The sequence below is a fragment of the Girardinichthys multiradiatus genome, chromosome 22, assembly GCF_021462225.1.
Source record: "Girardinichthys multiradiatus isolate DD_20200921_A chromosome 22, DD_fGirMul_XY1, whole genome shotgun sequence".
In the NCBI taxonomy this organism is placed as follows: domain Eukaryota; kingdom Metazoa; phylum Chordata; class Actinopteri; order Cyprinodontiformes; family Goodeidae; genus Girardinichthys; species Girardinichthys multiradiatus.
The window spans coordinates 29647788-29669419 of NC_061814.1; the positions used below are offsets into that span (position 1 = coordinate 29647788).

At 41.0% G+C, this 21632-nt stretch overlaps 2 protein-coding genes across 4 annotated transcripts in view; one reads left to right on the forward strand and one right to left on the reverse strand.

The window, feature by feature from the left end:
• Positions 1–6: 6 nt before the first annotated feature.
• Positions 7–8788, forward strand: LOC124858875 (5-hydroxytryptamine receptor 1D). 2 transcript variants are annotated; one of them, XM_047351180.1, is made up of 4 exons: positions 7–152; positions 236–351; positions 3956–4116; positions 4203–8788. In XM_047351180.1, the coding sequence occupies exons 1-4, from the start codon at positions 7–9 to the stop codon at positions 5427–5429; spliced, it is 1650 nt and encodes a 549-aa protein (XP_047207136.1). In that variant the 3' UTR covers positions 5430–8788. The 2 variants fall into 2 exon arrangements, with proteins under 2 accessions (XP_047207136.1, XP_047207137.1); XM_047351181.1 differs by having other exon boundaries at positions 109–351.
• Positions 6717–21632, reverse strand: part of LOC124858876 (putative thiamine transporter SLC35F3) — a 39039-nt gene continuing 24123 nt past the window's right edge. For both annotated transcript variants that reach the window (XM_047351182.1, XM_047351183.1), the window contains exons 3-7: positions 20973–21192; positions 15231–15356; positions 10771–10963; positions 10585–10674; positions 6717–9666 (exon numbers count right to left, since the gene is read on the reverse strand). In XM_047351182.1, the coding sequence (XP_047207138.1) occupies positions 9425–9666; positions 10585–10674; positions 10771–10963; positions 15231–15356; positions 20973–21192 (871 nt within the window). In that variant the 3' untranslated portion in view covers positions 6717–9424. The remainder of the gene's footprint in view (positions 9667–10584; positions 10675–10770; positions 10964–15230; positions 15357–20972; positions 21193–21632) is intronic.

A 21632-nucleotide genomic window follows, 5' to 3' on the forward strand; every position in this document is an offset into this window, starting at 1 on the left:
TTCTTGATGAAATTGCAGATTATTGAAAACCTTGAAAGGGTTAAAGAGTACTTTCATGTTTGCAAATGTGTATCCTCCTCCCCCTTGTATAAAAAAGCAAGTCGTTTACCTGGAGACATATTAGCTCAAGAGCAGATGGAGCACATAGGAAGGTAATCATTGCGCTTTACGCGTTCTTCAACATGTGAACGCAACAGTTAGTTAACGACAGTATGGATGATCTGGATGGCTTCAGGTCACCCCTGCAGGCTGCATGGATCAATGCGAGCAGAACAGAGGGTGGGCTGGCCAAGCAGACCCGGCTGTTCCTGGAGGCTCTTCTGGTGGTCATGTGTTTGGGAGCTGTCATAGGTAAGGTACTGACTTGTGGAAAGCTAACTTAATTTTTCTACTATGTAAACATTGCTTCCATTTTTAATGCACTGTGGCTAATTGTTGACAGAAAATCTTGTTATGTTTCTTTTTCAAGAAATCATTGCTTTAATTTGAGAATACCTGCTTCTATTGTCAATATTTCATTGTTTCACTCCAAGACAATTTGGTAAACATTTATAAACATTACATCTGTGTCCAGTAATTTTGAGACTTGACAGAAAATGATCCTTTGAAAAGCTTTACTGCTTCACTGTTTGATCTTGTTTAGCAATAAAACATTTCATATGTTTAAACATCATTTGTTTCTTTGATGGGAGAAGCCAATAAAATCTGGGTATTTCCCTACCTCACCAGCCGCCCACAGTATGTGTGTTTACATGGCTGTGTATTTGACAGACTGGTCTGCAGTACAGGGGGCCCTGCTGGGAACTGTTCTGGGACTGTTCTTGTTCACCCTCTACCATGCAGATTTCAGGCTCCCATTCACAGAAGGACGACTCAGGGTACAGACTAAGGATTTTGTGGACTGGTGCCAGCGGAACCACCTCGTGATCAGTGCTGGGAAAACCAATGAGCTGATGGTGGATTTCCGCAGGCCCGATCCCACCATGCTGATAGCAATGAACATCCAGGAAACTGACATTGATATTGGTGTTCATCTGAATGATAAACTGGTACTGGAGTCACTACATTGATGTTCTTTACAAGAAGAGCCAGAGCAGACTCTACCTGCTGAAGTAGAGTCTGCTCACTGGGCTTATCAAACCACTAATGGAAGTGGTTAGATAAGCTCAGTAGGAAGGCCAGCTTTGTCCTAGGATGCCCCTTTGACCCAGTGCAGGTGGTGGGAGATAGAAGAATAGCAAAAATAACATCACTGTTCTTCCACAGTTTTTCCATTTCTTGTAAATAGTCTGTATTTTTATGCACAAGTAAATATGCACATTTTGTACATTTTCTATTACACTCTTCAGTTGCACATTCCTTGAATCTAGATATGCTATTTTGAATAACTACAGTATTTTTTTATGTTGTAAGTTTGTCCTTGTACAGTCTCTTATTTCTTGTGTTATCATACACTACTCAAAAAAATAAAGGGAACACTCAAATAACACATCTTAGATCTGAATGAATGAAATATTCTCATTGAATACTTTGTTCTGTACAAAGTTGAATGTGCTGACAACAAAATCACACAAAAATCATCAATGGAAATCAAATTTATTAGCCAATGGAGGCCTGGATTTGGAGTCACACACAAAATTAAAGTGGAAAAACACAATACAGGCTGATCCAACTTTGATGTAATGTCCTGAAAAGTCAAAATGAGGCTCAGTATTGTGCTTTCATCTGTGAAGAGCACAGGGCGCCAGTGGCGAATATGCCAATCCTGGTGTTCTCTGGCAAATGCCAAGCGTCCTGCACGGTGTTGGGCTGTGAGCACAACCCCCAGACAGACACAACAAACCTTCTTGCCACCTTCTGTGCCATCCTGGATGAGCTGCACTACCTGAGCCACTTGTGTGGGTTGTTGAGTCCGTCTCATGCTACCACAAGTGTGAAAGCACCACCAACGTTCAAAAGTGACCAAAAAATCAGCCAGAAAGCATAGGTACTGAGAAGTGGTCTGTGATCCCCACCTGCAGAACCACTCCTTTATTAAGTGTGTCTTGCTAATCACCAAAGATTTCCCCCTGTTGTCTATTACATTTACACAACAGCTGTGAAATTGATTGTCAATCAGTGTTGCTTCCTAATTGGACAGTTTGATTTCACAGAAGTTTGATTCACTCTGAGTTATATTGTGTTGTTTAAGCGTTCCCTTTATTTTTTTGAGGAGTGTATTTTATATTTTACCTTGTGTGAATCTCCATGCTTCTGTTTGCCTGTCACTTTGCTGCTGGTACGCCTGGATTTCCCCACTGGGGAACAATAAAAGATACTTCTATTCCATTCTTCTAAAAATTCGGTACCAGTTAACACTTTCCCCTTGTGACATGAGGCTCCATTATGCTGGACGAATCTTTGGGCAAAGTTCCCCCTTTAGATGTTTTGATCCAATTCTTTATTAATGGCATAGTTTTCAGACAAAATTGTTAGTGAGCCCAACCTTTGGACAGGATGCCTTACTCTCAGCTTGACGCAGGTCTCATTGTGGTCACACTATCCTCTCCGTGTCTAGATCCCCCAAACAGTAGGAAGGGAACTTGTTGAGAAAGTAACTTTACATCAGGTCTCTGCAGTCCAATTTGGGGACTTCCTGCACAATGCCAATCTGTCTTAAATGGTATTCTGATTGAGGATTGTTTTCTTTGCTGCCCTTTCTCACACAAGGCCAGTGCATTTCTGTGTGCAGACGTGATCACAGCCACCTATTGCCATTTCTCGAGCAAGCTCTGCACTTGTGGAAAACCGACCCCTCAGTTAAATAATCTTAACAAGTTCCTCCTGGCACCGGTTAGACTTCTTGGACACCCTAAAGCTTTCTTCACAGTAATTGAACCTCTCTCGTTGAAGTTCTTAAAGAAGCCAGAACTCGCCTGTGAGGCTCTTTCGATGCAAAGCAGTGATGACAGCTTCTATTTTTTTGGAAGTAGTAATGCTTTACAAAAGCAAAATGATTTTTTTGCACCTATCCTATTTAAAGCAAACATTCTGCCATTCTGATTCAATCAGATTGACAGGGACATCAGCTGGCCTGTCCTCATTAACACATCTGCCTGACTAAAAACACAGTGCTGGTTATTTGTAATTAACTTTCCAATAATAACTTTGTAATAATTGCATTTCATCAAATCACTTTTTATAGCAGTCTTGTTTAAATACAAGCTGCCACCATAACAGCTTAGGCAGTGGAGTATGTAAAAAAAATAAAAGAAACAGAATCTTTTAGTGTTAATATTTATGGTCATGGCTACACAAGTCGTTTAGGCACAATTCCTCAGAAAACTCTGTTGTTTTTGATATTTTTGGAATTCTGCACCAAAATATGTCTTAATATGTGATTTTTCTTTTAGCAAACTGCTCGTGCAGAATGGGACGTAAGAAGACATATTTCTAACTTTTAAAAAAAGTTATATTTCATACTCCACTCTCACCATACCTTGGCCTGCTATTTCCTAGTGTTATATAAAAAATTAAATCACTAACCATGAGATTTCAAAAAGAACTCTAAATTAGAAATTCTAAATATGATTTGAAATGAAATAATTTTTGTAAGTAAATAAATCAACTGCTCCAATGTCCAGCATTGAGTTCGAACTTTTTTAAAGCAGTGTTTTTCTACGATTTTTAAATCCTCTATATTTATAGAACTCATCTTGCTTGGAATAAGGTGAGTTTGTCCATATAGAAACCTCCTTCTGCCACAAAGAAAAATGATTCTAGATTTCATATTTATGATTTGGATATCTGAGAATTATGAGATACAATATTTTTAATCAAAGCGGCAGAATTATGTTGCTATGGTTTGGGGTCATTTCTACACCGGTTTTTGCTTTTCTTTTGGTTGCTTGTTTTAAGTCCAGCCATTGTGACCTCTGAGTCATGGTTTGCATCTGTGTGATGTATTTTTGTGCAGGCAATGTTCTTGTTATCGTTATTGTGGCTGCTACCAGGACCCTCCATGCAGTGACGTCTGTGCTGATCCTTAACCTGGCTATCAGTGACCTCCTGGTAGGCATCGGAGTCATGCCTTTTGTTGCTATGTCCATCATAAACACCGGATGGGTGCATTGTTCTGTAAGCATATTCTGTCTTGTCAAATGACCTTTAGTGTCATCGCACCTTTTTTCTTTGATGCATTGACTCTTTGTATTCTCTGCTAGGTTCTCTGTTTATTTGTCGGATACTCCTCCACTGTGTACTGCACAGCATCCGTACTCACACTGACTGCTATTGCTCTTGACCGCTATTACTCCATCATGGACTGCCTACGCTACAATTCCCGCTGCACCCTGTGGAGGACTTGTGCTGTCGTCCTGTGGATCTGGTTTCAGGCCCTGGTCGTCTGCAGCCCTCCTCTGCTAGGCTGGAGCTCTGTCACCTATGTGATCCCCATGTATAACTGTGCAACCACCTGGGGCAGCACTCTTAGCTACACAGCCTTCATCGCTACTCTCACCTATCTCATACCTGCAGTGGTGATCCTCTTCTGCTATCTGAACATCATCATGGTGGCCCGCAGCCACGCCCGGAGGATTCATTCACTGGAGGACTCCATCCAGCGTAGCAGGTCCCCCTGTGCTCCATGGGATTCATCCCACCAGTGCTGCAGGAACCTCCAGAGACCCTGGAGAGTTACATGTCACATAAACAAGGTATCTCAGATCAGTAAAGAGGGAGAGAATATCAGCCAGGTTGTTCAGGAAACTCCAACACAGCAGAGAAAAAACCAGCAACACCACCACCACCACGGAGCGATGCGCCTCCTCCTGATCATCTCAGCTTTCTTCCTCTGCTGGACACCCTACATATGTGTTGCTCTAGTTCAGGCCACAGAAACTGCGATTACAGGCCGGTCCACCCTCGTGCCAGACTCTGTCATCACCTTCTCCTACTGGCTTATGTTGCTCAGCTCTGATGTCAATCCTTTGTTGTATGCTCTGCTCAGCCAGCGTTTCCAGATCGCTCTTCAGGGACTTGTGCACAAAATAAGAGCTTATCTGTGGATCGTGCTGGGCAGAGAATGGGAGGTCAGAGCAGAGGGGGATGATGTCAGAAACAGTGACCCCTGCACCCTGATCACTGCCCATCCCAGTTCACATTCCAGCACTGAAAGTTTGAACTGTGACAACTCAAAATACTCCTCTATTTTCACTGTTAGCACTGACTTCAAAAGTCACTCTGAGGTGCTTGTATGTGATGCGTACCACTATGAAAAAAACACTTCCTCTGTGTGCCAGGATGCTGCTTGTGACAAGACACACAATCTGCAGGTCCCTTCTCGTCCTCAAGAGGGCAACAGACTTCCGTTCTCTGCATTAACCAGTGAGCCGCAGGCCACTTTTTTCTTCGGCCCGATCACAGTGACGGTGGAGCATGATGTCTGTTAGTCATTTACAGTTTTAGAAGATATAGTGTTCATTAAAACACTGATATATTTCAGCCTAAAGCTAATGAAAACCCCTAACTCTGTTTTTCTTAGAATAAAAAAGCACATAAAGAAGAAATGCATTTTTAATATAGAAATTACTGCTTACTGAAAAGTATACCCTTGTTCTGTATAGTTTATTCACTCAGTAATTAGTGGGGGCTCCTTTCATGTGAATTAATGCATTGTGCAGTGTAGAAAGGGGGTGATTAGTCTGTAGATCTGTTTAGGTGTTAAGAAAGCCAAGGTTGCTTTAATACCAGCCTGCAGCTTGTCTGCATTGGTGACTCTGGTGTCTCTCATCTTCCCCTTTACAACAATCCATATGGGCTTTAGGTTAGGTGGGTTTGCTTGCCAATTGAGGACAGTGATAACATGGTTATTAAAGCAGGTGTTGGTACTTTTGGAAGTGTGGGTAGGTGCCATATCCTGCAGAAAATTGAAATCATCATCTCCATTGAGCTCATCAGCAGAGGGAAACAAGATATCCTCTAACATTAGCTGGTGGATACCTTCACTGACTTTGAACTTGAAAAAACACAGTGGAACAACGCTAGCAGATGACATGGCTCCTAAAATTGACTTTGGGAACTTCACACTGGCCTTTAAGCAACTTGGACTCTGAACCTCTCCGGTTGCACATACAAGCTGTGAAGAGGCAGCTTCCGTAATGACTATCAAGTCAGCAATCTGCCCTATGATAGCATTGGCCATAACATGGACAGAACATAACAGTTTTGTATTAAAAATGATTAAATTATTGTTTTTGTTTTTTTATTTCTAATCTTCTTAGAAACTGTGCTTTGGGTTTTTATTAGGTAAAGGCCATAATCATCAAAACTAACAGGAATAACTGCTTGTGATATATTAGTTTGTGAGCAATTAATCTATATACTGAAAATGAATTTTATTTTTCAAGTGAATAACTAAAATAAATGAACTTTTTTAGATATTCTTTTTTTTCTAATGCACCTTTATACATATCAAATACATATCAAAAATAACTAAAAATAATAGTTGCAATGCAAATATGTCAGATGTGCCAAACATTTCATTTTTACAATAGCTATACTTTCATATAAATAGGAACTGAAACCAACGATTCTTTCTCGGTGATCAATTTTTACCTTAATCAGAGCTAAAGCAGAGCTCTGAGCGAGAAAAAACCTTGTCAAGAAAAGGTCAAAAAGAAATCTTTTTTTATATCTTACATTATGTGATTACATTTGAAGACACTCAGTAGCAGATCTAACAAATCCATCATTTATTCACGCTCTAAATATTCACTCCTAGGATGTGATATAACCATATGTTGCATCATCTCAGTGTAAAAATCATTCCTTACAAAGGTTTACATTTAAGTCTTGCGATAATTCCAGAGGAATACAATATAATTATTTATTGTCATAGAGAATGACAATGGGAAACAGTGCTAAATGTACTGTATTGCAAAAAAACAAGCCCAAAAAATGCAGTGAAGTGGACATTTCAGCTGGTATGTGCATGCTTGTTCTGTGGTTATCAGTCGTTTTCCTCCTCGAGGGTCCTTGAGGTGAGTCAGCGCCCAAATGTATAAAATGTCTTCAGTAATACATCAAGAAATTGTCCCCTCACAGAAAAAAGCAACAACTCATCCAGAAAAAGGACAGTCGTAGTAAAGCGTATCTCTCTGCAGCAGTCTGGTGGCACTGTGTTAAACAGAACAGCTCGTAGCAAACATGTGGAGTGATATTTGTACATTCACAACAAGGCAGCACTCACATGTGTCTCTTCACAAGGCCAGGGCCTCAGCTGCTCTCCTGCTTACCTTTCCCCCCCAAAACAAATGTCCAAAGTATGATCACTGGAAATAGATCAAATAATATGATTCATAAACTCTCTTCTAAAGCCACAGTGAGATACATTTCTATCATCTGCTGTTTTCACCAAAAATAAAAACATTTTAACTGAACTGTTATGGCTTTGCTTGAGTGAGCAAGGGTCTAGAAAGTGTAATGTATAACATAAGAGGCTCAAGGAGAGCTTGTACTGGCGTTCAGAGTTATGAACTGGTTAGTTTTCATTTGGCCCGCTGGTTTTGTTGTAAGCTTTTGACCCAATCCAATGTCTGGGTTTCTTGAAGCACATATGCATATGAGTTTAAATTTAACAAACAAACCTTGTGTATCTTATGAACTGAATGAGAATACACTGGTTTAAATAAAGTACCTTGCTTAGGTACCCAAATTTCTTGAACCTTTCCAGATTTTGTCATATTACAATCACAAACTTCAATATATTTTATTGGGGTTTTATGTTATAGACCAAGCAAAGTAGCAGATTATTAAGTGGAAAGAAAAGTATACATGGTTGGAGATAACGCTACACATCACCCTGAACACAAAATTCCCATGGTCCAAAGGTGCATAAACAGTATTAAGGTGACTTCTCTTGTTTAATAAAAATTTTTCACCTCACATCTAAAAGGCTTCTTCAGTTCTGAACATGGAGTTTAAGTTGTAGTAGGAACAATCTCACTCATAGGGCTGTTCAGGTCCTATGGGATCACCAATAGGGACATTCAGGACATGAGTTATTGGCCCTACCCTCCATTTTTTCAAATTTAGGTTGTTGTCATTTGGCAATTAAAAAATGTCAGCTAACCATGCCAACATATGATTGTTTTTGTTCACGTCTCAAGGTGTGAATGGCTGTGTAACCACCTGGGGAGAGGAGTCAATGCTTCTATGTGGGAGTTAGATCAAATCTTAACACAATACTAGTTTGGGAGTATGCGCAAAACTTGTTGGTTGTATAGGGAGTCTCAGTCACCATAAGTGGCTGTGAAACCGATTACATTTGAAACTTGCTCTCAGAGTGGGAAAGTTTGAAGCCACCCAGTTTGTAGCACAAACCAGTTACAAACTGGCAAGCTTCCCTTCCCTTCCCTTCCCTCCCCTCTCCCTCAACACATGCACGGGCTAGCCAAAAACAATAGCAACAACAATGGCTGACTGCCAAGTTGCAGTTATGTTGAAGCTATTTTTTATGGTTGACGTAGACGCCTTTTTTCGCTGCTATCTCAATCAGAAAAAAAAAATGTTTTTGATGAGAGCCGGAAACATCTTCGAGAAACAAGAGAACATGTCCAATAGCTATGGAACTGTCATGTCCTAAGGGACAGAGAATCTACACCAACAGAATATCAATGGTGAAACCAGGGTGGTGGCAGCATCAAGCTCATCTGTTTTGTTCCACTTTACAATTATCTATCACTTTGTATTGCTCTATCACAATAAATCCTAAAAAAAATACATTGAGATTTGTTGTAATTTGACAAAATGTGGAAAAAAGTTTTTTTTTATAGACACTGCATCTCATGTTGTCCTTAGCGGCATGTTTATTGTGGAAGTTTAACCTCATGAAAGCCCACACCCACAGGAGGCCAAATCTGCTAATCAAAAAGAAAGGCATTTTGAAAAGATGTGTTTTTAGCTTTGATTGATCCTCAAGTAATCAGACAGATCCCTTCACACCAAATGAGCCCATCAGGTCCATAGCTCCCCCAGCAAGGTGTGAAATAGACCTATGTACAGTACAGACAAGGCAGGTATTCAAGATTGGATGAAACCTGATGGGCTTTCCTTGGTTCTCAGACAAGTTTCCTTGGATCAAACTGTGAGTGAATGCAAACCTATCATTTTTCTTGTTATTGGGATTAATTGGGCAAGCTGGCAAGTCTTTTCAGGATATGATGAATCAATAGAACAATTTAAAGTAGATTTGATAACATTTTTAAGAAAGAAAGCTGTTGAGAATGTGATTAAATCCTATGCAATCTGAACCTCCTACACCTCTCCCCCTTTGCTGAATTTTCTGATCACAGAGCAGTCCAAACCAATGCAAGCTTTGCAAAACACAGTGTAGGCTACTAGCCAGATCAGATGTATTAATGTTCCCCCTTTGGTTATAATGGAGTCAACGAGCATATGTTGACAGGGAGGTCCTGCCTCTCCCCCTCCAGTTGAGGCCTGCGTTGGCGCCCGTCTCCCCGTCAGCCTCGGCCGGGTCATCCCGTTTGCGCAGTTTCGTAGTGAGCCGGATGATACACTGGTCCCAGTCCTCTGGTAGCAGCAGCATAAGGAAACCCAGGCAGATTATGAACACAGCAATGAGGCGCACCGTGTTGAAATTGATGTCACAGGTGTAGAGGTCAACCACTGGAAAATCACACAAGGGTGTATTAATACAGGACCGTGAGGAAGTATCTGTGCGACTCCCACAGATCTCTTCTGTTTTTGCTTTTTTGTCTCATCAGAAACTTTAATATAAAGGCAAAGATAACCTAAGCAAATACAAAATGCAATTTTCAAATTATAATTTCTTGAAATTGAGGGAAAACATGTATCCAAAGCAACCTGGCCCGATGTGAAAATCAACTGAAGATCAAAATGAACCTTTTCAAGTGGCCTAGTGAAAGTCTGGATTTAAATCCAATTGATATGCTGTGACATTACCTTAAAGGCAGTTCCTGCTCATACTCTCCAGTGTGGCTGAATTAAAACAGTTATTCAAAGAAGAGTGGGCCAAAGTTCCTCTACAGTGATGTAAATAAAAGACTCATTACCATTTACTGTTTGAAGGCAGTTGTTGTCAAGGGGGCCACAACCAGTTTCTAGGTTTAGAGGGCTATTACTTTTCGACATAGGGCCAGGTTGCCATCGATGGGAATTTCAATTCTTGTTTGATACCAGCATTCCTTTATCACTGTTTTAATTTGTAGATTTCTATGTTTTGTGAAACAAAACCTATGCATAAAGAAAATATTAGACATACTAATTGCTAAGCCACTGCTGCAAGAAGACAGGGTACACTGAATTGAAATATATTACTGTAGTATCTGATTGCTGCACTAGATGGAGTCTTTCATCACTCGTTCTATTAATTATGTTGTTTAAAGTGCAGTGAAAGTGCATCATTGAAATTCCTAAATTTATATGACAGTCATGGCTAAGATAGGTGTATGTAAACCTGCAGTTTAACTGACATAGAAAGTATGGTTTTGCAAACTCCAAATCCACAAAATATAAAATTTTAACCAAAGAATTTAGCCCTGGAAGAAAGGTTGAGACACTTACTTGCATTCACAGGGACACTTAGAACGATGCCAAGGGAAATTAATGTTGGATATGTTATTGCAATACCAAAGTTCACTAGTATGTTGAAAGCTGTTGAGGAGGAAGCATATTATGAATATATTAAACATTGACAATGTTAATTAGAACCCATAGCTTGTGGAAAAACTCAAATTGCTTTTCAAATACCAAAAAGCAAGGCTGCAACTCCACAGAGGTAGGTCCAGGGGATATCTGCAGGTGAGCTAATGTACTCCACATGAGTAAAATACAGGATTACTGGCACAAAGCTGATGAAAACAAAGTTGGCGCTTCCAACAATGCTCAGGAAGAGTGCAGCCTCTCCAAATTTGGCACTGCCCAGGACCATCTTGAAGAGCACCTAAGGATACAGGAGAAGGGAGATGTGGATGTAAAACAACCTCCCCCCACTTTGTGGAGCTGAAGGGTATTACAGATGGTTTACCTGCCAAATACTTGTCATGTTATGGCTATGTATCACATTAGGCAATAAAGACAGCAAGGCGAAGCAGAAGAAACTCAATATTTGGCTATCTGTCCCCTTAGATCGCAATTTCAGCCTGAAGCCAGCAACTTCACTCAGACATCACAACCTTCTAAACTGGCTCTCAAATTTGATGCAGCACTAACCTAAAAAGAAATTTGGATTATATTGCAGAAATCTAACCTATTATTTGTTTACGTTTATTTAGTGAAGAAAAATGTCAAAAATTAACATTGTTTTTAGTACCACTGCTGTCAATACTTTGTACAGCCCATTTTTCCAACCTTTAGTCTTCTCTAACATTTCATAGGGTTACAGCAGGGTTTTTTCTGTCTTCACTCCAAAACAACCGGTTGTTTGCTGGTTGTTTTGGAGACTTGGTGACCCAAGTTTACCTCCCTTACCTTCTGACTCATTGTGTGTGGTGGAAAACTTTGGTCTGGATGAGGGACCGGCCGTTGTGGCCAGTGGCTAAATGAAATGGGCCTCTGTGTTATATCCATACCCTAAGGAAAGAGTCTAATTACAAGTTCCCATACTTTAATAAAAAAAAAAAGTAGAGCATAAATTATAAATAATTCTTCAATTCTATTTATTTTTAAAGGCTTCATTAAGGGCATCAATAATTCTGCAACTGTTTATTTTACTAAATAATATTATTAACATGGATTTTTTTTCTCATTGAATAAATGGACTACAGTTGGATTTCGTTTAACTTCTCAATGTGACATTTTGTTACTGCATTAAAGAATTAATTTATTACGAGGCTTTTACACATTAATATTGCTGATGACATACCAAGAAAGATTTCATATACATAGCTTTAGGCTTACAGGTCCTTCTCAAAAAATTAGCATATTGTGATAAAGTTCATTATTTTTTATGTCATGATGAAAATTTAACATTCATATATTTTAGATTCATTGCACACTAACTGAAATATTTCAGGTCTTTTATTGTCTTAATACGGATGATTTTGGCATACAGCTCATGAAAACCCAAAATTCCTATCTCACAAAATTAGCATATTTCATCCGAACAAAAAAAGAAAAGTGTTTTTAATACAAAAAACGTCAACCTTCAAATAATCATGTACAGTTATGCACTCAATACTTGGTCGGGAATCCTTTTGCAGAAATGACTGCTTCAATGCGGCGTGGCATGGAGGCAATCAGCCTGTGGCGCTGCTGAGGTCTTATGGAGGCCCAGGATGCTTCGATAGCGGCCTTTAGCTCATCCAGAGTGTTGGGTCTTGAGTCTCTCAACGTTCTCTTCACAATATCCCACAGATTCACTATGGGGTTCAGGTCAGGAGAGTTGGCAGGCCAATTGAGCACAGTGATACCATGGTCAGTAAACCATTTACCAGTGGTTTTGGCACTGTGAGCAGGTGCCAGGTCGTGCTGAAAAATGAAATCTTCATCTCCATTAAGCTTTTCAGCAGATGGAAGCATGAAGTGCTCCAAAATCTCCTGATAGCTAGCTGCATTGACCCTGCCCTTGATAAAACACAGTTGACCAACACCAGCAGCTGACACGGCACCCCAGACCATCACTGACTGTGGGTACTTGACACTGGACTTCTGGCATTTTGGCATTTCCTTCTCACCAGTCTTCCTCCAGACTCTGGCACCTTGATTTCCGAATGACATGCAGAATTTGCTTTCATCCGAAAAAAGTACTTTGGACCACTGAGCAGCAGTCCATTGCGGCTTCTCTGTAGCCCAGGACTGGGGAATGTGGCACCTGTAGCCCATTTCCTGCACACGCCTGTGCACGGTGGCTCTGGATGTTTCTACTCCAGACTCAGTCCACTGGTTCCGCAGGTCCCCCAAGGTCTGGAATCGGCCCTTCTCCACAATCTTCCTCAGGGTCCGGTCACCTCTTCTCGTTGTGCAGCGTTTTCTGCCACACTTTTTCCTTCCCACAGACTTCCCACTGAGGTGCCTTGATACAGCACTCTGGGAACAGCCTATTCGTTCAGAAATTTCTTTCTGTGTCTTACCCTCTTGCTTGAGGGTGTCAATAGTGGCCTTCTGGACAGCAGTCAGGTCGGCAGTCTTACCCATGATTGGGGTTTGGAGTGATGAACCAGGCTGGGAGTTTTAAAGGCCTCAGGAATCTTTTGCAGGTGTTTAGAGTTAACTCGTTGATTCAGATGATTAGGTTCATAGCTCGTTTAGAGACCCTTTTAATGATATGCTAATTTTGTGAGATAGGCATTTTGGGTTTTCATGAGCTGTATGCCAAAATCATCCGTATTAAGACAATAAAAGACCTGAAATATTTCAGTTAGTGTGCAATGAATCTAAAATATATGAATGTTAAATTTTCATCATGACATTATGGAAAATAATGAACTTTATCACAATATGCTAATATTTTGAGAAGGACCTGTATATATACAGTACAGACCAAATGTTTGGACACACCTTCTCATTCAAAGAGTTTTCTTTATTTTCATGACTATGAATATTGTAGCTTCACACTGAAGGCATCAAAACTATGAATGAACACATGTGGAATTATATACTGAACAAAAAAGTGTGAAACAACTGAAAATATGTCTTATATTCTAGGTTTTTCAAAGTAGCCACCTTTTGCTTTGATTACTGCTCCACACACTCTTGGCATTCTGTTGATGAGCTTCAAGAGGTAGTCACCTGAAATGGTTTCCCAACAGTCTTGAAGGAGTTCCCAGAGATGCTTAGCAGTTGTTGGCCCTTTTACCTTCACTCTGCGGTCCAGCTCACCTCAAACCATCTCGATTGGGTTCAGGTCCGGTGACTGTGGAGGCCAGGTCATCTGGCGCAGCACCCCATCAGTCTCCTTCTTGGTCAAATAGCCCTTACACAGCCTGGAGGTGTGTTTGGGGTCATTGTCCTATTGAAAAATAAATGATGGTCCAACTAAACGCAAACCGGATGGAATAGCATGCCGCTGCAAGATGCTGTGGTAGCCATGCTGGTTCAACATGCCTTCAATTTTGAATAAATCCCCAACAGTGTCACCAGCAAAGCACCACCACACCATCACACCTCCTCCTCCATGCTTCATGATGGGAACCAGGCATGTAGAGTCCATCCGTTCACCTCTTCTGCGCCGCACAAAGACACGGTGGTTGGAACCAAAGATCTTAAACTTGGACTCATCAGACCAAAGCACAGATTTCCACTGGTCTAATGTCCATTCCTTGTGTTCTTTAGCCCAAACAAGTCTCTTCTGCTTGTTGCCTGTCCTCAGCAGTGGTTTCCTAGCAGCCATTTTACCATGAAGGCCTGATTCACACAGTCTCCTCTTAACAATTGTTCTAGAGATGTGACTGCTGCTAGAACTCTGTGTGGCATTGACCTGTTCTCTAATCTGAGCTGCTGTTAACCTGCGATTTCTGAGGCTGGTGACTCAGATGAACTTATCGTCCGCAGCAGAGGTGACTCTTGGTCTTCCTTTCCTGGGGCGGTCCTCATGTGAGCCAGTTTCTTTGTAGCACTTGATGGTTGTTGCAACTGCACTTGGGGACACTTTCAAAGTTTTCCCAATTGTTCGGACTGACTGACCTTCATTTCTTAAAGTAATGATGGCCACTCCTTTTTCTTTACTTAGCTGCTTTTTGCTTGCCATAATCCAAGTTCTAACTGTCTATTCAGTAGGACTATCAGCTGTGTACTGTATCCACCTCCTGCACAACACAACTGATGGTCCCAACCCCATTTATAAGGCTTGAAATCCCACTTATTAAACCTGACAGGGCACACCTGTGAAGTGAAAACCATTTCAGGTGACAACCTCTTGAAGCTCATTAACAGAATGCCAAGAGTGTGCGGAGCAGTAATCAAAGCAAAAGGTGGCTACTTTGAAGAACCTAAGAATATAAGACATATTTTCCATTGTTTCACACTTTTTTGTTCAGTATATAATTCCAAATGTTTTAATTCATAGTTTTGATGCCTTCAATGTGAAGCTACAATATTCATAGTCATGAAAATAAAGAAAACTCTTTGAATGAGACGGTGTGTCCAAACCTTCGGTCTGTACTGTATACACAAAGCGTTTTTGAATGTTTACTCCCCTGGGGCCAAAAATATTAATAAAAGCCATTAGACTTGGTAATAATTTGTGTTTTGATTAAATAAAAACTGCCTACCTTGTATAGTGCTGACATTGAAGCAGATGCCACGACCAGAGTGATGCCGATGACTGAGTGGCTGTGAAACCCATCAGCATAGGTCATCATGACGATGCCTGCTATGGCCAAGATAGCCGCTACTATCTGTGAAGCAACAGAGCATCAGTGAGTGATGGATGGGCGACACATTATCTGCAGTTTGGTAAGTAAGACAGCGTTTTACTGCTGTTTGGGGCATCAGCAGGTTTCACCTGTTCTTCAATTTGTCTTTGAGAGAAGCAAGTAAATACCTCATAAAAGTAGGTTTGTAAAATCTATATTTAATCGCTGAGTTGCTGTTTATTTTCAGCACGCTGCTCATTTTTGGTTCATGTTATCATAAATCCAGGCACGCTTCACAGATTCTCAGCATCACAGTGCTAGAGCTTCCAGCACACCACTAGCAGCTTCTACAGCGTGGACATTAATTTCCATTATACTGCCATCATGATTACAAACACCACCTCGATCCAGCAGTCCCCACATATTTCTTCCACTCCCTGCCGTTATGATTAACATGCCTCCAAGATGACACCAGATCATCTGTTTTATCCCGCTCGAAGTCATCTTGGATGTACCCAGTTCAGCATCCCTCATTTGTGTCCGTCTGTCACACGTTTTGTTTTCATAGTGGGACTATATGACCAGGAGCGTTTGGCTGAGGAATCAAAGCTCGGCACGTGATACAGCCCAGCTGAGTGGATTAGCTCTTGCGTTAAGGTGTCAGGAAGATAAATGAACCATGTTTTTTTGCTTGGCAATAGCCCTGATGCACTTTTTTTTTTGGCAAAATTGCTCTTTCTGCACTGCAGGCTGCCTGTCAGTTTCATTTTAGTGAACACCAGTTTGCCTGCCAGATCAACAGTGAGAGTTGTTTCAGCAAAAGTGGTGGGTCAGAAGCTCAAAAAAGAAAGACTGCAACAATTTTGATAAGGCTACATATGACAGTGATTTGTAGTAACACTAAGTATTTGTACTCATTGAACCTTTCCAGATTTTGTCATGTTACAAACACAAACTACAGTGTGTGTTAATGGGATTTTATTTGTCAGACCAATTCAAAGTAGACCAGCGTTGTCAAGTGAAAGGAAAATAATACATGGTTTTTAAACATTTTTGTAAATATCTCAAAGGTGTGGCATGGATGGGGCTACATGATAGCACTGCTGCCTTGTGGCACGAGGGTCCTGGGTTCCCAGCCTGAAGTCTTTCTACCCGTTTTCTCCTTTTTTCCCTTTCAGTCTTGAGTTTACAGTACATGCTCTCCCCACGCACATGTGGCTTCTCCCCGGGTACTCTGTCTTGCCAGAAAACAGCCTCATCACAGGACAGGATGGAGAGCATTTCCAGGCGGCTTAGATGCTGTTTACCTTCTCAGAACCAGCTCGGGCTTCTGCTCCGGGTTCTATCAGGTCTCTCTGCCTTGTCTTTCTGGGCCAAAGGTTGTTAGATGTTTAGTCAATCCTCTCTTAAAATTTGGAAAATTTGTCTTTCTTCCACCTGTCTTTCTCTTCAACATTCTGACAGTCAGCTCTCACCCACACAGAAGATACTGTTTTTACCAACTCTATATTAGACAGCTGTCAGGAAAAACTGATTCTGATATTTTCTTAAGTGCTATGTTTAATTCCCCGGAGGACAGAGAATTCACGAATATCACTGTCTGGAACAGTGTATTCCTTCAAGGTGTTCGACCTGTACAGGTATGTTCAAGGTCGGATTTTCTTAACGCTTACATCTGAATACTGGTGCAGGTTACTGTGCAAGTGAACAGCAGACAAAATTCCCCTTACATGACATGAATCTAAACACAAGGTTCTTTTGGATGTTTAATATTGCAACAAGAACACTAATATGTGACACTATTGCTCAGCAGAAACTCAGCAGACTGCAGCCATATCTTTAGGAACACACACAAGAACACAAAAACATCCCTAACACCTGTTTTACAAGGCCATTTTAGCATGCCACGTCTTTCTCTTTCTTCTATGACAAACTCGTTGTAGATCCCCCGCATTGCCGCAGACTTCCACACACTGCAGTCCCCACCACCAAGCAATAGAGCAAGAGGGCGTACAAGAGGCAGACAAGCGTCATACTTGCTATAACAGCAATGGGGAGCAGAAGACTGCATGAAGGGGAGATGGGACAGTTTGTCAGTGTTTGCAGGACATTGAAAGAAGGGGAAATGCTTTTTGCAGTGTGCAGGAGAACTGCAGAAGTAAATGATTTAGAGGTGTGCAATCGGTAAAGAAGGGCAAGATTCAATCTCCAACCCTTACTTTTCACCTTGTCTCTTCTTGTCCAGGCACAACAAGAATGAAATTAGGCATGATCACTGGTAATTGAACATGCTGTCACACAGTCACTCTTCACTATAGTTCTGTTTATTTAACTCACACAGTCAAGTGTAAGTCAAGACAGACCCTCCTGTATTACTTGCTTCATTGGGGGCATATTAATTTACTGCTGACCGTGAAAGGCAAGATGAAATGATTCCCACTTCTGTTGTACAAATGCACTAAGCAAAAACAGAACCCTATAGACCAGTTAAGGTAATCCTGTTATCTGATGGTGCCTATACTTGTAATGCAAATGGCAAAAACAGACACAAAGTAGGCCAAACTCCCATCAATGTACAGTGCTGTAAGTATTTGCCCCCTTACAGTTTTTGTAAATGTTTTGTATTGCACTAATTTTATAGATAACCTGAGTAAGTACAAAATGGAATTTACTAATTATTCCTGATAGAATAGGCTATAAATGGCAATCTGGCCCTGTGTCAAAACGTAATTGCCCCCTAAACCTAAAAGCCACTTGTGCCAGCAACAACTGCCATCGAGGGTTTGCTACAATGATTTTGGGCCACTCTTCTTTGCAGAACTACTTTAATTGAGCTACAATCAAGGGTCATGCCACAGCATCCTAATTAGATTCAAGTCCAAACTTTGTTATTTTTTTAAATCTAAGGTCCCAAACTGATGGTTGGACACTCCATCAGTTTTTGCAATGAGCAGAACTCATGGTTCCATCATTTACAGCATATTGTTAACATATGGCAAGACGAGCCTTTGTGTTCATTTTGGGCAGAAGTATTAGAACGCTATTTTTGTCCAGTCTCTTTCTAATTATGTACACTGACCTTAACTGAGGCAGGTGAGGCTTGCAGCGCATTAGATGTTGTTCTGGGTTATTTGTGACCTCGTGGATTAGTCATTGATGTGAACTTTGAGTACTTTTGGTAGATAGGCCACTCTTGAGAAGTTTCACTATGGTTCCATGCATTCTCCATTTGTGAATGAAGGCTCTCACTGTAGTTTACTGGAGTGCAAAATACTTAGAAATGGCTTTGTGATTCTTTCCAGGCGGTCAGTTGTCAATTTTTTACTGTTCCTGAATTTCTTCGAAACCTTTATCCTATTTCATGTCATCAGACAAGCTCTATTTAAGTAATTTCTTGATTCTACATTTCAGACAGTAAACAGGCTTTATCCTGATTCTTTAATATCAAGATGTCCACAAAATGCAGTTAAAAGCCTTCAGCTGATTCAAAATGCTTCAGCAAGAGTTCTGATGAAAATTAAAAAGAGAGATAATATTTCTCCTATTTTAGCTTCCCTTCATTGGCTCCCTGTTAAATCCAGAATAGAATTTAAAATTGTCCTCCTCACATATAAAGCCCTTAATGATTTAGCTCCATCATACATCAGAGATCTGATTGTTCCATATGTTCCTAACAGAGCACTTCGTTCTCAGACTGCAGGTTTACTGGTGGTTCCTAGAGTCTCTAGAAGTAGAATGGGAGGCAGATCCTTTAGTTATCAGGCTCCTTTTCTGTGGAACCAGCTCCCAGTTATAGTCCGTGAGGCAGACACCCTGTCTACTTTTAAGGTGAGGCTTAAAACTTTCCTTTTTGATAAAGCTTATAGTTAGAGTGGCTTAGGTTATCCTGAGCTATCTCTGTAGTTATGCTGCTATAGGCTTAGGACATAATGACCACTTTCATTCTCATACTACTCTCTAATTTTGCATTATTTGCTGTTATTTCAGCATTTAACTTTGTTCTCTCTCTTTTCTCTTCCTAGAAGCTACACCTAGCCTGACTCGGTGTCTACCTGTGACACCTTTCTGGAGAGGGGAATCTTCCAAGCTTCTGCTGGCAACAACTTAATGCTCACCCTCTACTGATGATCCACATGGCCCTGTCCTTCAGTGTTTAACCCTTTTTCTCTCCTAGACATAGCTACTGACTGAGCTTAACTGTAACAAACTATGTGCTCTCTTTCAGACTCTAACCTTGAAAACTGGCTCAAAGTTTATCTGTTCTTTTTTTCTAGGTGAAACGACTAAAGGAGCTACATCCATTAACATTTACTTTTCCTTTCCATAGAAAGGACTCCTGGATCAGTGCTTCTTTGTTCTCTTTGTGTCTCTGCTCTGTTCTCTCAAACCCCCAGTCGGTCGTGGCAGATGGCCGCTCACACTGAGCCTGGTTCTGTTAAAAGGGAGTTTTTCCTCTCCACTGTCGCTACATGCATGCTCAATATGAGGGATTGCTGCAAAGTCAACGCCAGTGACTGTCCACTGTCTCTACATGCTCATCTGGGAGGAATGAATGCTACAAGTTACTGACTCAATGCAATCTGCTGGGTTTCCTTAGACAGAAAAACGTTTTATCCAATTTGAATAAATAACTGAATCTGACTGCACTGTTCGATAGTTGGATTAACTGGAATGTATGTACCTGACTTGAAATCTATATGATTCGATTTAATTGACTTAGCCCATTTTAAAGTTACCTACCTTTCACACAATGCAACAGGAAACAACACTCTCCAATTATTTTTACCTCTACCTTCCTCCCTCCTTGTTGATGGAGTAAGGGGGAGTCAGGTTTAGCCTAAACCAGCTCAGTTATGGTTAAGGTGCAAACACACCCTCCATTTCTGCTACCTGTGCGACCCCTTCTCTTTTCCAATGGTTATAATCAGTCTGACAGAGACGCGTACCCTCAATCCTTGTGGTTTTTTGTGTAACAATGGCCACCTACATAGACAAACCTTAGTTTATTATTTTACGTAGTACCTCTACACATAGTTTGGCCATTTTAGAATGGCCAAACTAACACTCAGTAGTTTATTCTGGGCCTCCTCCCGGTGGGGCCCAGGGGACGGCCCAGGACACGCTGGAGGGACTATGTCTCTCGGCTGGCCTGGGAACGCCTTGGGCTCCCCCCGGAGGAGGTGGAGGAGGTGTCTGGGGAGAGGGACGTCTGGGCGTCTCTGCTGAGTCTGCTGCCCCCGCGACCCGGTCCCGGATAAAGCGGAAGACGACGAGTACGAGTTTATTCTTACCTCCCTAACAACCCTACACCATTCCAGACCCTTTGTGAAGTGCCTTGAGACGACGTGTTGTGAATTGGCGCTATATAAATAAACTGAATTGAAATTATTGAGGCTTGTGAAATTAAACAAAAAAAAAAAAATGGTTTATCCGAGTTGATTCATGACTTAGCAAGAGGACAATTACATTCCATAACCTCACCGATGCTGATGTAAAAGTAGTTCAAGTATTTTTGGAAATTATGTGACATTTACATCACTACAAATAAAATAAAACCTCAAGAGCATAAAACCATGCCAATTCCTACTTGTTCAGTCATCTATGGATACGAATGTTTTCTCCTGAAAGCAGCAAAGTGTTGATGCCACAGAAACTCACCCTGACCCCCATAAAGCGGTCTCTGAGTACAATCCAGGACAGCAGAAAGACGAAGGCCTTGTTACAGCAGAAAAGTGCTGAAACATCTGTTGTGTTGATCTTCCTGAGGGCCTGCAGGTACAGGTAGTTGGTGAGTATCCACAGCAGGCCAAAGGGAGCTACCTTGGTGAAGAACACCTTGGGGGTCAGGCCTTCATCCCCAAAAAACCTGCAGCACTCCCTGTGTTGAAATGCAATAAAGAACACTGTATTACTACAGTGCAACTGTAACTAAGATTGAAATGTATGAATATGAAAAGATTTGTCTCATCAGACTGTAGCTTAAACATTTTTCTGTAGCAATTCCCACCTGATCAGTTTGACCTAACAGATTTTTGTCCCGCATCATATTGTTTAACAGAGAAATATGTAAACATTAAGAAATACAATAAGTTCTCCCAAAAGCCACCGAGATTAATTTTCTCCTGTCACTGAATAAAGTTGAAGTTGCCCCAGTAATATACATGCATTGCTTTGCAAAAAATGAATACCCCTTAAACTTTTCAAATAAAAATCTAAAGGGTTTGGTGAGCATTTGTATTTAGCTTCTGGACTCTGGTTACCCTAAATAGAATCCATTGCAACCATCTGACTTCAGTTACCTTCAGAAACCACCTACTT